Source organism: Nyctibius grandis, chromosome 3 (genome assembly GCF_013368605.1).
Source record: "Nyctibius grandis isolate bNycGra1 chromosome 3, bNycGra1.pri, whole genome shotgun sequence".
Lineage (NCBI taxonomy): Eukaryota > Metazoa > Chordata > Aves > Nyctibiiformes > Nyctibiidae > Nyctibius > Nyctibius grandis.
The window spans coordinates 68619759-68635109 of NC_090660.1; the positions used below are offsets into that span (position 1 = coordinate 68619759).

The 15351-nt window shown below is 39.7% G+C and overlaps 1 protein-coding gene across 1 annotated transcript in view; it reads right to left on the bottom strand.

The window, feature by feature from the left end:
- Nucleotides 1-722: 722 nt before the first annotated feature.
- The window catches only part of ATP6V1H (ATPase H+ transporting V1 subunit H), a 54486-nt gene continuing 39857 nt past the window's right edge, over nucleotides 723-15351 (bottom strand). The window contains exon 14 of the mRNA XM_068396333.1: nucleotides 723-1064. Coding sequence (XP_068252434.1) covers nucleotides 1004-1064 — 61 coding nt within the window. The 3' untranslated portion in view covers nucleotides 723-1003. The remainder of the gene's footprint in view (nucleotides 1065-15351) is intronic.

Here is a 15351-nt window from a genome sequence, read left to right on the forward strand (position 1 = left end):
AAATGAATGACAAGAATATTAACTGTTTAGCGTTGCAAGTGCCTGGAGCCAAGCTCCTACATATGCAACAAGACTGTTTTCACATGCCAATCCAATATAATCTTTGATTTATTGATGATTACATCTTTTTTAGTCTCAGGAGCTACAAAACACAGATAAGATTGAGAGCAAATTATTTGGCTTAATATAAAGGAAATAAAATTGATTTTAGAAAGATATCAGAACCCTAGCCTTTACAAGTGTTTCCAGTAACAAAAATACTCCATGAAATCCCAAGTTCAACAGTTACTGCACATTTGTTATTAAGAAAGAAAAAATCCAACTTGATCTCTGATCTACAGCCTTAACACTGATGTTATACAGCTTGACTAATAATCTTAAGTGTATCGGTTTTCATTAGAGGAGTGTTTGTTTTCCTCTTATGTCCAGATTTTTTAATGTAGTCTCTTAACAAGAGAGAAGTACCCAACCCCCCCAAAAAAAACATACATTTGCTTTTGCATACAATTTTAACACTGTTTTGAGATTTGGTATATATTTTAGTACTGATAATCAGTGTTTCTCAGGCTACTGCATTTCTTACAGAACACCAAGTCAAAACTTTATTAACTTGTCTGGAGACATATAGGGACTACTTGCTTTTGTTGGAAAGTGACGACACTTGATAACCCACTAAAAGAAGAGAACAATTTTTCTAGGCTAATTATAACATGGAATGAATATCCTTTAATAACATTCTTTATTTTGAGAATAAATACATAAAACAAATGCAATCTATTAGCCACATTTCCTCATATACATTCAGAATATAACAGGAAGCTAATAGGCATAAACATAAGAACTAGCTGAACAAACAAATTTTTACTAAGCCAACAACACTAGAGGAAATCTGGAAAGCGTATGCACCAGTAGCAGGCAAAGAACATGAGATTTCAGTGTTTCCTTCATATTAATTTAAAAAGACAAACATACTGTAGTTATAAGCATGAACTGACAGAAGTGTTTAGCTCCGTGCGGTGGCTGTTTGAGGTTGTTCTGACTGCAACTGCTTTCCAAGGTATTCCCTGAAATATAACAAAAAATTAGATTGAGAAACATTCTGGAAAGTGGGGAGTAGGATAGCGGTGGGAAGTATGAAGTAGAGAAAGTGGAAAAAGCTTTAAGTTTAGAATTATTCCTTCAAATAACATCTACTAATATTCGACAGTCAACTGGAGCTACCATGAGAGCATCTAAGCTTTAGGTATCCATCATCTATCCCTCTGAAAATAAGGTATGAACCAAACATCAACAAAACTGTCTGGAAAAAGAAAAAGCCCAGTAGTAATACTTCAAAGTCCTGGCAACTGTTACAGAACACCCACACAGAACACCCACACAGAACACCCACACAGAACACCCACACAGAACACCCACACAGAACACCCACACAGAACACCCACACAGAACACCCACACAGAACACCCACACAGAACACCCACACAGAACACCCACACAGAACACCCACACAGAACACCCACACAGAACACCCACACAGAACACCCACACAGAACACCCACACAGAACACCCACACAGAACACCCACACAGAACACCCACACAGAACACCCACACAGAACACCCACACAGAACACCCACACAGAACACCCACACAGAACACCCACACAGAACACCCACACAGAACACCCACACAGAACACCCACACAGAACACCCACACAGAACACCCACACAGAACACCCACACAGAACACCCACACAGAACACCCACACAGAACACCCACACAGAACACCCACACAGAACACCCACACAGAACACCCACACAGAACACCCACACAGAACACCCACACAGAACACCCACACAGAACACCCACACAGAACACCCACACAGAACACCCACACAGAACACCCACACAGAACACCCACACAGAACACCCACACAGAACACCCACACAGAACACCCACACAGAACACCCACACAGAACACCCACACAGAACACCCACACAGAACACCCACACAGAACACCCACACAGAACACCCACACAGAACACCCACACAGAACACCCACACAGAACACCCACACAGAACACCCACACAGAACACCCACACAGAACACCCACACAGAACACCCACACAGAACACCCACACAGAACACCCACACAGAACACCCACACAGAACACCCACACAGAACACCCACACAGAACACCCACACAGCCCACAGATTTTGCTTGCTGAATATATACATTAGAAGCTGTGGCAAAGTATTTAAAAGGATCTCTTCCCATAACCCAGTTGCATGAGCACAAGTAATACCGACGGATATACTGGCAATTTAACCCATAGGCTAGCAAAACAGATGCTGACTGAAGAACTGTATGTTCAAGCTGGAAGAAAGAAAAGATATCTAAGCCAGGCCCACTGTATACCAACACTTTCTTTAAAGTGTTTTCCTCACCTGTATTTTGAAGTGCACTAAGTCACTTATTTTATACCTGTCCTCTCAACACTGGAACAAACACCCCCCAAACACTCAGCATTTGCCTTGAGCAACAATATCTAAATTCTGTGGAAAAATACTGCACTATTCTTCTGAATGTGTCTCCTGTGAAAGCAGCTTAACACTTCACAGAACCACAAAGCAGCTGGAAGAGGTCTTTAGTAATATCTAGGCTGTTGCTTGTTACAGAAAATAAACTTCAATAATTGTACCACTGTATCAGCTGAAAGAGAGGTTTCAGGACCCGTGAAACATAGACTTTTTTTCCATGGCTGATCATACACTTAGCACCACAGTTTTTCTCACTACACAGGTATTTCAACCTACACAGGTTAAACATTAGAAGCAGTTCAGAGAAATTATATTCAGAATGAAGCCCTTTTAAAAAGAAAACCTAACTCAAGAATATGCACTTTTGCTTTATTTAGAAAAAAAAAATAAATAAAAAGATCAGTTCTTATTGCACATTTCAAAAACTAGTTTTCAGTTTAGCATCCTGTTGAACAGCTATTCCCTATGCTTTACAATTCCTATCACACAATGAAGTTTAGCATCACAACTGTACCACCCAACAGCACTTTTCTCACTTTAAAAGTTAAGTATCAGAAAAGCATAATCCCTATAAAGTACAATGTTAACTTCAAACTCCACTAGCAATGAAAATCACACAATTTGTATGCTGAGCCATACATAATGATTTAGCACCTTCCTTCACAGCTTTATCAGGTGTTGGTGCAGGATCACAGTATTTTAATGCTTGGGCTGCACTCAGTAGTTATGACTCTTGATCAGAACAGGTAGGTTAGCACTCTCAAAGTAGAGACTCCTGATGGCAAAGAAAGAAATGAGCTGCTCTCTTGTGGTTTTTTAGGACTCAAAATTGTACCACCAGAATAAAGAAAATTTGACAGCCGTCCAAAAACACAGCCAGCAACTATGGAAGGACTTCCAAACTCACCAAACCTCCTTCTGCACCTTCAGTCGTCGTTTTCTTTCTTTCATGCCTATATGCATGTACTGATTCTAGTATTTCTTGTCTGACACCCATCCTTGAAAGCAACTGACAGTTGCTGCATACATGGCTCTGCTCACAGCATCACAACCCTGCAAATTTATTTATTCTTAAAGCACATAGGAACTATTTTGAATGTGAAATTCCTATGCAATTACTTAGAAGTAGGAAAATCAATCAAGCTAACAATCTGTAACAGTACAACTATTGCATAGCTTACACTGGTTCAGATGCAGGACAATCGGGGCATCGGGGCCAGCAAACATGGATTCATGAAAGGCAGGTCCTGCTCGACCAACCTGGTCTCCTTCTATGACCAAGTGACCCGCTTAGTAGATGAGGGCAGGGCTGTGGATGTAGTCTATCTAGACTTCAGTAAGGCATTCGACACTGTCTCCCACAGCATCCTCCTAGACAAACTGGCTGACTGGGGCTTGGATGGGTGGACTCTTCAATGGGTTAAAAACTGGCTGGATGGCCGAGCCCAGAGAGTGGTGGTGAATGGGGCAAAGTCCAACTGGAGGCCGGTCACTAGCGGTGTTCCCCAGGGCTCAGTTCTGGGGCCGGTGCTGTTCAATATCTTTATAGATGATCTAGACGTAGGGATTGAGTGCACCCTCAGTAAATTTGCAGATGACACCAAGCTGGGTGGGAGTGTCGATCTGCTGGAGGGTAGGAAGGCCCTACAGAGGGATCTGGACAGGTTAGATAGATGGGCCGAGACCAACGGCATGAGGTTCAACAAGAACCGGGTCTTACACTTGGGCCACAACAACCCCATGCAGCTCTACAGGCTGGGGGGAAGAGTGGTTAGAAAGCGGCCCGGTGAAAAGAGACCTGGGGGTGCTGATCGACAGCCAGCTAAACATGAGCCAGCGGTGTGCCCAGGTGGCCAAGAAGGCCAATGGCATCCTGGCCTCTATTAGGAATAGTGTAGCCAGCCGGTCTAGGGAAGTGATCGTCCCTCTGTACTTGGCACTGGTGAGGCCGCACCTTGAGTACTGTGTTCAGTTCTGGGCCCCGCACTTCAAGAAAGATGTTGAGGTGTTGGAGCGAGTCCAGAGGAGGGCGACCAAGCTGGTGAAGGGTCTGGAGGGTCTGACCTACGAGGAACAGCTGAGGGAGCTGGGGTTGTTTAGCCTGGAGAAGAGGAGGCTCCGAGGTGACCTTAGTGCAGTCTACAACTATCTGAAGGGAGGTTGTAGTGAAGTGGGCGTCGGCCTCTTCTCCCGGGCAACTAGCGATAGGACAAGAGGACACAGCCTCAAGCTTCGCCAGGGGAGGTTCAGGTTGGACATCAGGAAGAATTTCTTTTCAGAAAGGGTTATTAGACATTGGAACGGGCTGCCCAGGGAGGTGGTGGAGTCACCATCTCTGGCTGTGTTTAAGAAAAGACTGGACATGGCACTTAGTGCCATGGTCTAGTTGACAGGGTGGTGTCAGGGCAACGGTTGGACTCGATGATCCCTGAGGTCTCTTCCAGCCTGGTTGATTCTGTGATTCTGTGAGATGCAAGCTCACGGCTTACTAAAATACAAACATAGTGCAGTATATTCAGCAAAAATCTCTGAGAAGGCAGAAAAGTAGCGTATTTTGTAGGTACTTAGTGCCTTAACAGACATATTAAACTTCTAAGGACATACAGTAGATAGTACAGTACCTTCCCCACAAACCCTTTTATTTCGGTCATTCATGTGCAGGTATGAGGTTTAAGTCCAGAGACAAGGAAAAGCTCTTATTCCATTTCCCCAAACAGAATGAGTATCTCTGCAGTTACTGCTCTACACTGCCATGCTGCAAAAGGTGAAAACCCCATACTGTCCCTACCCCATCACTTCTTTAGCCACCACCGAGGGTTGCTGAAGTGCAAAAAAACTTGTCCCACTTGCTATTACAAGTACCAGTTAATTCTCTATTTGGTTATCATTTCCAATTGAGTGTCATTGGTTAACCTAGGACAAGTTCTTGCATGGTCTATGCCGGATGATGAGAGGGATTGGTAAGGGACCGACAGGAGGGATTTAGACAGCTTCTCAACATGAAGTTTTCACATGCAGTCTTAGGACTGATAGGTTATTCTGCCAGGCCTTTGGTCACTTCTCCCTCTCATCTTCCACTAAAACTCAAGCTACCAAGAGTAGCTTCAGTAGGCTGCTATTCTCCCTCTGTTAAAATACATACTAAAACGACAAGAAGATTCAAGTATATTTTTTTACATACTGGTATTATGTCACAGCAGGATGTTAAGTAGCACTGTAAGCTTCAGTCTTCACATATTAACTGGACACAGGTGTCCATCACTATGCTATTAGAAATCAAGTGTCTAAGGTTTTTTTATTTGTCCTGCACTGTTACTCTAGTTAAACCTTAAGAGAAAAACTGGGATTTTAGAATTACTGTTTACCCCACAAAATTAAAACTACCTTTAAGAATGTAAGCATTCAACACATTGCACTAAAAGAGCATGTATGATGAAAGAAGGATGTATCTTGTCACCAAGATAACAAATCACTTCACAAAATATTCAGAACAGCATCTGACAGATTAGAGTTGCATGCTACAATAGAAACTAATGAGGTATTAGACTTATTTTTAAAATTATGAGCTATAAACCCATGAATTGGACCACTTCTCCCTATTTTAAACTTATTTTGTTAGTCTTTCCTTCATAACTGGAGAAGACGACCACCGTTACCATAAAGGCATCATGGCTGGTCTTTTGCAAGCACATCAAGTTTCTAAGATGCTTAAACTCAGAAGCAAAAGTATACAATATACAAGTGTGGCCACTACCGGCAGAGATTCATGCGTGCCTGATTAGCTCGTATTAGAGACTAAGAGAAAACATATCCTGCTAACATTTCACATAGCTGAGCTTTGGGGCCTACATACCCATTGTCTTTCAACACACAATCTTACAATTTTTCCCTTCTAACCAGGCCAAGCAGATTTGCAGGGTGTCACTCAATATGCTTTCTACAAGATGTAGAAAATTCAAGCACAAAGTTGTGGAAAAAGAGCAAAATACTGTCCTGGTCAACAACAAATTCAGCCACCACCAATTCTTTCCACTAAAAAGCTGCCTTTTACCTCAAGTATGCATTGTATTATTGTATATAATACTTCAAAAGCCAGTCAGAAGTAGTAAACATTTTCTCAATATAAACACACCAGCTGTCCAGCCAGTATATAACACTCATTTTTCTTTTAAATCATTTAAGGGGATGAAGGAAAATGAAATTCTATGTTCCAGTAGTCCAGTGATATTGAGAATATTTACATATAGTGCTTTATTCCTTAATTGCTTTCCATAAAGTGAAGGAAAGTCACCACGTGCTTAATAGTGCTCCCTCAAGTCAATAATAATCTGGAAAAATCTGTGCTCTCCCACATAAACAGACTTACAATTAAGCACATAATTTTGGCATACTCCCCATGTTGGGACTGTAAAGGTAAGCTCCGTGGATATTTTTAAGGTACCTTGCAACAGTCACTGGTAGTACTAACTTGGAATCAGCACTAGAAACCATGCAACAAACAACAAGAAGGCAATTCGTCCTCCAGCATTAATAATCAAGATGGACCTTTGCTCAATGAACTTTACAAGTACCTTGGAAGTTCAAATTTGCAAGTTTAGCTCTTTGGAACAAAAAGTTCCACTTGAACAGTTTTTCTCACATTGGAGCAGAAAGCCCATTACAAAGATCAGTTTTAGCCCCCTTCTGTCTTCCTTCTACATAAAACCACCCTTATAACAAAGCAGATGAAGCTGGTCCAGACAAGCTTGCATTTACAGTTAACTGCATTCAAATGTGAAACAATTGATTCAGTATAAATTTACAAGAGCACAAATTATTACCTCTGTGCTGCAGAAAAGCATCGAAACATGCAACTGTAATACAACACTTTTGAGAGTAACTACAAAATCCTCCACTTCTCAACTAAAGCTCAGATCAACAAAACTTGAAACACCACATTTTCTCACTTCCTTGGTCATTCAGAAGTCTGATGGTGAGGTGTAACTCATTTCCATTTGCAAATTAATCTTTTCATCCATATTAGAATAACCTCACCAGCAATTTCCCCTTTTTCAAGCCTAATCTTTAAACACACATTTTCTGTGGTATCCAAAGTGCTTTTTCCAAGAAAAGGAAACTTAGAGGTGAATACATGAATTTGTTGCATCTCAAATCCTTATTCCAACTTGTTGCTTCATTCCCTTTAATTTAATTGGTTCTGTTGGCATATGAGAGATACGGACATCCTCAAGCTGAGATATACTTAAGTGTCATGGTAATTGCAAAAAATGCTTAAAGGTCATTAAGGAAAAGGCACACAGAATGGATCCAACACGTACGCCACCAAATTCAGCAAGGATGGAATAAAGAGACGATTGCAAACTGTCACAAGACCCTACCTGAAAATTTTATATGAATTTTCAGATTGAGCAAAGGCCCATTGTCAACAACAATCAATCTATATAGACGGGAAAGTTTTAAGGTACATACAACAGATTTCTAGAGGCCATCTGCTAAAGGGAACAAGCCTTGCAGTTTAAGTAGTACTGCTTTTATTGTTATACTCCAAATTCCAGTGCAGTTAGATTTACTTATCCTTTAAAGAAAACTGAAAATTTTTCTTCTTAGCAGGCAAAGGAAGAAAAGTAGATGAAGAATAGAAGAAATGAAGGGTGAAATCTTCATATTCTCTCTTTTCTAACAACATTTATTTTAAATCTTGCTTCCAATTTATTATAGAACCAAGTTACCAAAAACTATTTGACAGTCTCAAACATTTGTCTAGCTTGTTTTAGCAGACTGAGGTTCCTAAGAGGCAGAATGCTCTCCTTTGACAAAGAACAATATAAAAATATTGATTTTATTTTCTCTATCTAAACATAAACCTAGAATCCCATGATTTTGAAAGTGAAATTGAAAAGCTAGTTCTAAAGAAATCCTTCCCCTTATGAAGGAGTACAGAAGTGTAATAAAGCTACAACAAAAAGTCCACCACATGGCTCGAGCCACTCAAAAGATATTGCCAACATATGTTGTTACAGACAAATCATAAAGATATGACAAATAGTTAAACAAAAAAGTTCACAGCACAGGCAGCATATGGAATAGTTTGAACAGATATAACAGTTTTGCCTTCTTTATGTTGCATTTCCACTATGGGTCTAATAACCCGGATTTGCTGAGAGACAGACCAGTTTTAGTAATTTATTGTGGCTTCACAAATAGGCATTCGAGTTACACAACTGAGGCATACCCAGCTCTAAGCAGGCTAAACTGTCCCTTGAAAGCACTGGTCTTTTAAGTTTTACACCGCTGCAAAAACAGCCCCACAGATGCGACAATCCCTGGAACTTTCTAAGCAGTAGACAGGAAGTGGCAACACCAGGACAAGGTTGCAACCATCTCTCAAGTCCCCATCTAATCCTGTGGGGACAAAGCAGGCACAGCCACCTTAAAACCATTCCAGCCATGTACACCTGCCTTTCTCACAGTACACTCACCCAGACATTCTGGTGAGACAGTATTTTTTTGTTCATTTAACTCTCAAGTGAACCGTTTTCTGCTAATAAGCTCCCTTGAACCTGGTTACTGCAGCATTACATTTACACTAGTGGTGTCCGGGAGAAAGGCAGGTGGAGCTGGAGAGGGGCCACCACAGATGCATTTGCCTTGCCACGGAGCCACAGCCATGGAAGTCAGTAAAGAAAATAAAGAAGCCGGACTCAAATAAAACCTGGAACTATGTTAATATTTGGTTCCTGAAATATAATATTAACATTTCATACTGCTGGATCAGAAATTATACCACTGCATATTTTTATATAGTATTTTATATATAAAATATATACTAGATATTGTATATTTTAAAATATACAATATATACTTTATACGTTACATGCACTGCTCTTCACAGAAGTAAACAGACATATTACAGCTATGAAAGTAGTAAACTAAAAAACAAAGAAACGTCTTCTTAGAGAGCTGGGCTGGGAAGACTGCCCCAGCTGGAGTGCTACCACACAGGAAAACTGCAGTTCTCTTTTGTCACTTGTTTGCTGAATACAGTTTTCTTCCTTGACTCAGTGGATTAATGCAATACGAAGTATTTCAAGGGAGAAAAAAGGTGTTAAAGATTATAAAGTATTTGTCTATTATACCAATGAAGACCATAAGTAGTGCTGAAGGTCAGCCAGCACAAACAACAAAAACAAAGAAGAAACAAATGTACACAACAGAACCAAAGCTACTTTGACCAAACAGTTTGGGCCTCCACCACATCATCAAATTGAAGTTTTTATCTTATTTTCAGGGGAACCACGGTGATTTTCACCATGTATGTCCTTGACCTATACATGTGGCCTTGGATCTCAAAAGAGAGGCAATATTGCAAAAATCTCTGCAATCCTCAATATTTGATGTAACCGATTCCACTTAATGCAAACAGTTAGAACAAAAGCAATCTGTTAAGATGAACAGCACCTGGGACATTTTTTCACCTTAATTATTCACAGTAAAGAGACATTCAACATGCTGATGCACACACTAAAACTGAACAGCCTAAATGGTTGAGCAGAGGGATTATAAACATTACATGAAAGTTTGTTTTTTTGGTTTTTTTTTTCAAATGGAGCCCACCTTCAGCTGAATGCAATAATATTAACAGACAACCTACATATCTTCTGATTACTGAAAACATTATTCATAGCATGTTTTATAACCCTCCTTACGATATGAACTGCAAAATTAATGTGTGTCTTCAGACCGAGACACTGCAAGAACCTCCTTTTCACTCAGCAGTTTCCCTTCAGAGAGGTTTTGTCCAGTTTTTGGAAGAGTAATTCTTGACTTCCAGTTCAAAGCTTTACATACAAGCTATAAAGAAACAGCAGATCAATGAGCTCCTATTACAAGGCTACTACACAAACATTTTATTAGATTTTAAAAGAAAAAACCTATGAAATTCAATTCAATATATGTCTTTCTGTTAGGGAGACAAGGTATAAGTCATTTTTCACTTATAAGATGCGCTATAACGCACAGAGCCATTCTGTGAATTAAAAAGAACCAACTTGACTAAACCACGCAACTTGATTTGAAAGTGGTGTTATATTTAATCAGAAGACTTAGTTGCCACAGTGAACAGTAAGCAAAATGCTTTCAACACTTAAAAGCTTTAAGTTTTTACAGAATATTTCAGAATGACTGACATAGGAAAATTCAGTTAAACATGATCTATCAGGAAATCAAATCTTTAAAGTAACACTAATCAGAAGTGCAACTATCAAAAAGTTACTTCTTTGGTGACATATTTTTCAGCGTAGCACACGAAAATGAACAATTTCTTTGAAAAAAGAAAATGCAAACTGAGCAGGATGTTCGATATTTGCAAACTATTTGCTCCATGTTAACAGAAGTTCTAGAAATATTAAGTGTGTTTTACAAACAGTGCAGATCTCATGACAGAAAACATGATCACCGTGAGAAATCCCGGACAGCATATGCACAATACAAACCACAGTCCTACCTATATGGAATGAAGTTTTACAAGAATACATATTTATGTTCAAAGAAGAAGATGAAGCACTCATACTAGATATCAAGTGTGCCTGTAACTAATTGGATTTTTGCCTAACTCATCTCATTCTAGCTAGGAACTGTCCTCTTAAAAAAAAGTATTAATTTTTATCAGGGACACAATCTAACTTCCCTAACTTTTCAGTTAATTGACTTCTGTTAACTACTAAAAAGGAATTGTATTGATGATGAAGGCTAAGAAACAGGATAAATAAATACAGTGTATTGCTTTATCACATGAGCATTGTCTCCTAGATTTAAGCCCACTCTATTAAGCATTACACGTCTGAGTGTTGGGATGGGAAAAAAAATAAGCGTGGCAGCGGGGGGGAAGCGGCGCGAACTTCATGTCTGCGAGTTAACTATCATTACACCTTGCACTTCTCGCTACCAAAAGCGAGCAAGGTACAGAAGCTATCTGAGGAGATACATGGGCTTTGGAAAACAAAGTTTATAACAAAGAAGAATAGTAATAAATGCTGAATATTCAATGCTAACTCTATAGAACAACAGCTTTAAATATAGCATACTGCAAATCCTTGGCAATTGCAGGTTTTTTAATGTCTCTCTGTCATTTTAAAAGATGGAAAGCAAGTAATTCTGTCTGGGATGTGCACTCTGAAAATCATATATGAATCCGTTGCATATTCAAAGCTTATCTGAATTTGTTGCTTCGTTCAGTATGCCATTTATTAATTTTACTTCCAATGCCATACTTGATCGTGCATCAATGATGCACCCTAACTCCCACTGTTTAGCATCTGCCAACACACTCATACTCTCCATGTCTGTTTCAATTCATTTAATAACAGCTTATTCTAAAAGTCTGCCTGTTTAAAGGAATTTTATAGCTCAGAGCCTACACAGGTGAAAGGACCCTGGGGAGACAAGGCACCATACCTGAGCCCAGAGGTAAGAGATGCAATCCTTCCCTAACAGCAGCTCACAGCTCACTGAACAAGTAGTTTAGTCCATGGGAGCAACTGCCAAAAGATGCTATGAGTTCTGCCATTACCCCGGCTCAGCCAGCAGAAAAATAAACAAGTTTGCAATCAGATACACTATGGTTTCAGGAGCATTTGTATGAATACTGAAGAACATTTGATCTATAGAGGTTAAGCGACTGCATTTTATTTTACATTTGTATGAACAAAGAGCACACATGATCCACCTCTGCACGTGTCAGCTAGACTGGATATTGTAACAATTTATTTCTGACCTCGGGTCCCCAACTCCCAACAGCACTCCTGCTGACAGAGCAAGAAAAAAGTGATATGCTGAACTTACTGTAGGAATCATGCGCAAACTTTTCTGGGACTAATCTGGCTAGAAGACAAGCAAGTGGTGGAAACTAATGCACCATGTTCTACATGACCAGTAAGGTCATAAACACATTACACATTAAATGCTGAACATCTAGAATCCACCCAGCTCTTCATCTAGCTCTTATTTTAGTGAAGTAATAGAAGGTTGGAATTAACCCCTTTAGAATGAAGTCAGGAGACTATAGGTTCACAAATCTCAAAGACAGAAGATTATTCCCACTGCTCAACTTGAGGCACTGAAGCTGCCCTGCACTGCTCTGAAGAACAACCTGCTTCTCTCTGTTGTTCATAGAAGGAATTTGGGCTTCTAACTGTAGGTGCTTTGAGTCACAACATCCCATCTCTAAAGTTCAGTAAAATGTTGTGCCATGAAGCACGTGAAAGGCACATGCTTCATCTGTAGAGATTAACATATTGGGTTTCTTTAAAGTGATATATGTAAGTGCTGTCAGTTTAGAATTTAATTATTTCATTCTTTTAAAGTCTGCATCATTAAAAACATTGCTCCAGCCAGCACTAGGTTTCCAAAAATGTTTCCTAATACTAAAATGGTCGAGTTGGGTATTGCCTCTGAACATCAGCAAAGACAAAGAATAAGGAGATGATGTTTTTCATACATAGTTAAAGCACAAATTGAACAGGACACACAAAAAAAATCCGCACCACCACTGCCATGCCGAACTCCCTCATCTGCCAGTAACGGGTTTTTACCATCAGCATGGGGTGCTGCGACTAACACAGTTCAAGTGAGATTAAAAGACAGGATAAATTACCATTTAAAGACATTAAGTGATGCTAAAAAGATACCTCTGCTTCATCAAGTGCATGACCATTTAACATGCAAATGTAACTGGAATATTTCACCTGAACTTACCTCATCTGAAAAGCTGGCAGCAGTTACTGCTTTTGCCAACTTAGTTTCACCATTTAACAGAATGCCTGACAGTCTGATTTCCCCCCATTCATCCCTGACTTAAAAACCCCTAAGGAAAAGCCAGTTGAGCAGCCTGTAATGAACTATTCAGATTACTTAGGAGTTAATTGTCTCCCAGTTGAGTTATTAGCAGCCCAATGATACAGCTGCATTTTAAGCTGCCCCATGACGCTCCCTCAGTTCAGGTACCAGAACTTTTCCTTACTCTGCTGCTCCAGGCACAGCACTTGCACCAAGCCTGGCAGAGCAAGCTTTTATTTTCTAATCCTTCTCTTGGTTAGCCTCCAGATCTAGGAAGAGCCCAACTACCTCTGTCATGCATGTGTCCCAGATAGTAATGCAGAGTTGTTCCATGCCAATTAAATTCAAGGAAAAACACAATTGCTTTGAGCGAAATAACTGGAATTCCAAAACACATGGAAGCAAGGGGGGAAAATGCTTATTGTTTCCCCAGCTCTGAAGAGCAAGGTAAGCAAAACCTTGAAGTTGACGAGTAATTCATCTTATGACAAAGCAAAGCTAAATAAGTAGGCACTTGAACTGCACTGTGCAGCAGTCAGGGGACTCTGCTTTCTCCTCTTCCCACACAAGCTATGAAACAGAAATGCTCCTGACACACACCAAAAGGCAGATCCATACAAAGACAGATTTAGCTTCCCACGTACAATCGATGTGTCATTTCCTTAGCTCAAGTTATCTGATGTCCATTGCAGGGGGAACACTACTTTGGCAAATAGGAGCCAAGGCCAATGTGTCCCAGAGGTTTGTTCCAAGAAGAATTAAACAAGAACATATTCCCTACAGAGATGACAATACAAATCTGAAAATGGCACTAATTTAAACAGATCCCTTTTGTTGACACCTCTGAAGATCTAAAACTAAATGTATTTGCAATATCTCAGTCTCAAGTCTAAAGGTTCACAAACTGTAAAAAGCAGGCACAGAAATGTTCATGCCATTAAAAAAACAAGACAAATCTAGAAGACCAGATGTGATGTTTTTAAAATTAGCATGCTTAAATTGAAAATGAGAAAAAGCCAAGTTAGGCATCCAGGAAAACTTTTACCACCAGTGAGGTTTGTACTGGAGAAAGACCAGAGTTTTATATTTTTATTATCAGATTTTCAAGACATCAGAACACACATGAAATAAGACCTGTCCCCCCCGCAGAAGGTAAATTCAGTAACTAAGCCTTCCACACTGTAATCTCTATTTATCTATAGCCCGTTTATAATACTCAGAATGCTTCAAATATATCAGAACAGCATTGTGAGAAAAAAAGCATATCACCAAACTGAGAAGCAGGGTACAGCACAATATACAATACTGCCCCAAAATTAGGCTGCACATGACCACGCATTTAGTGTTTATCTCCACACACTCAGAAATTCAATGTTATTTACCAAAGCCCTCCTTAGAGGTGGAGAATGTTAACTCTGGATTTGTCATAGTAGGTTATTTAAATGTGTAAGTTTTCCTCTGCTATAGAAGGTTCCCATAGTATGAGAGAGGGAAGAAGCAGGATAAAATTAATATCATAACACACACAAGAGTTAAAACCCATATTCTTCAGAAGAAAAGGGGGAAAACTAGCTTTGTTTTACAGAAGATACACTGCAGGGAAAGGGGACAGGAGCTTTTTGTCACTCTTGCTAGCCTGTCTTCTAGAGCAAGAAGTGACTTAAAGAACCTGTAAGAATGTGCTTGATAAACCTTGTTCCCCTACTACTTTCACACTGTTAGCACCATCACTACTAAGCCTTTTAAAAAGATCACATTCTGTCAAAAGCGAAAAAAAGGAAGTACCTATAACTTTTGTCTAAGTGCCAAGCTTTTCAGAAACATAAGGTTGTTTGAAGTTCAAAATTAAATTAGTTGTTTGTATCTCAACATCTATGTTCCAATGTATTCAGATATACTGTTGCATTTTATCTTTCTCTAAAGCAATGCCAAATTGGAAATACGAGCTTTGGCGAAATCATAATTAATAAT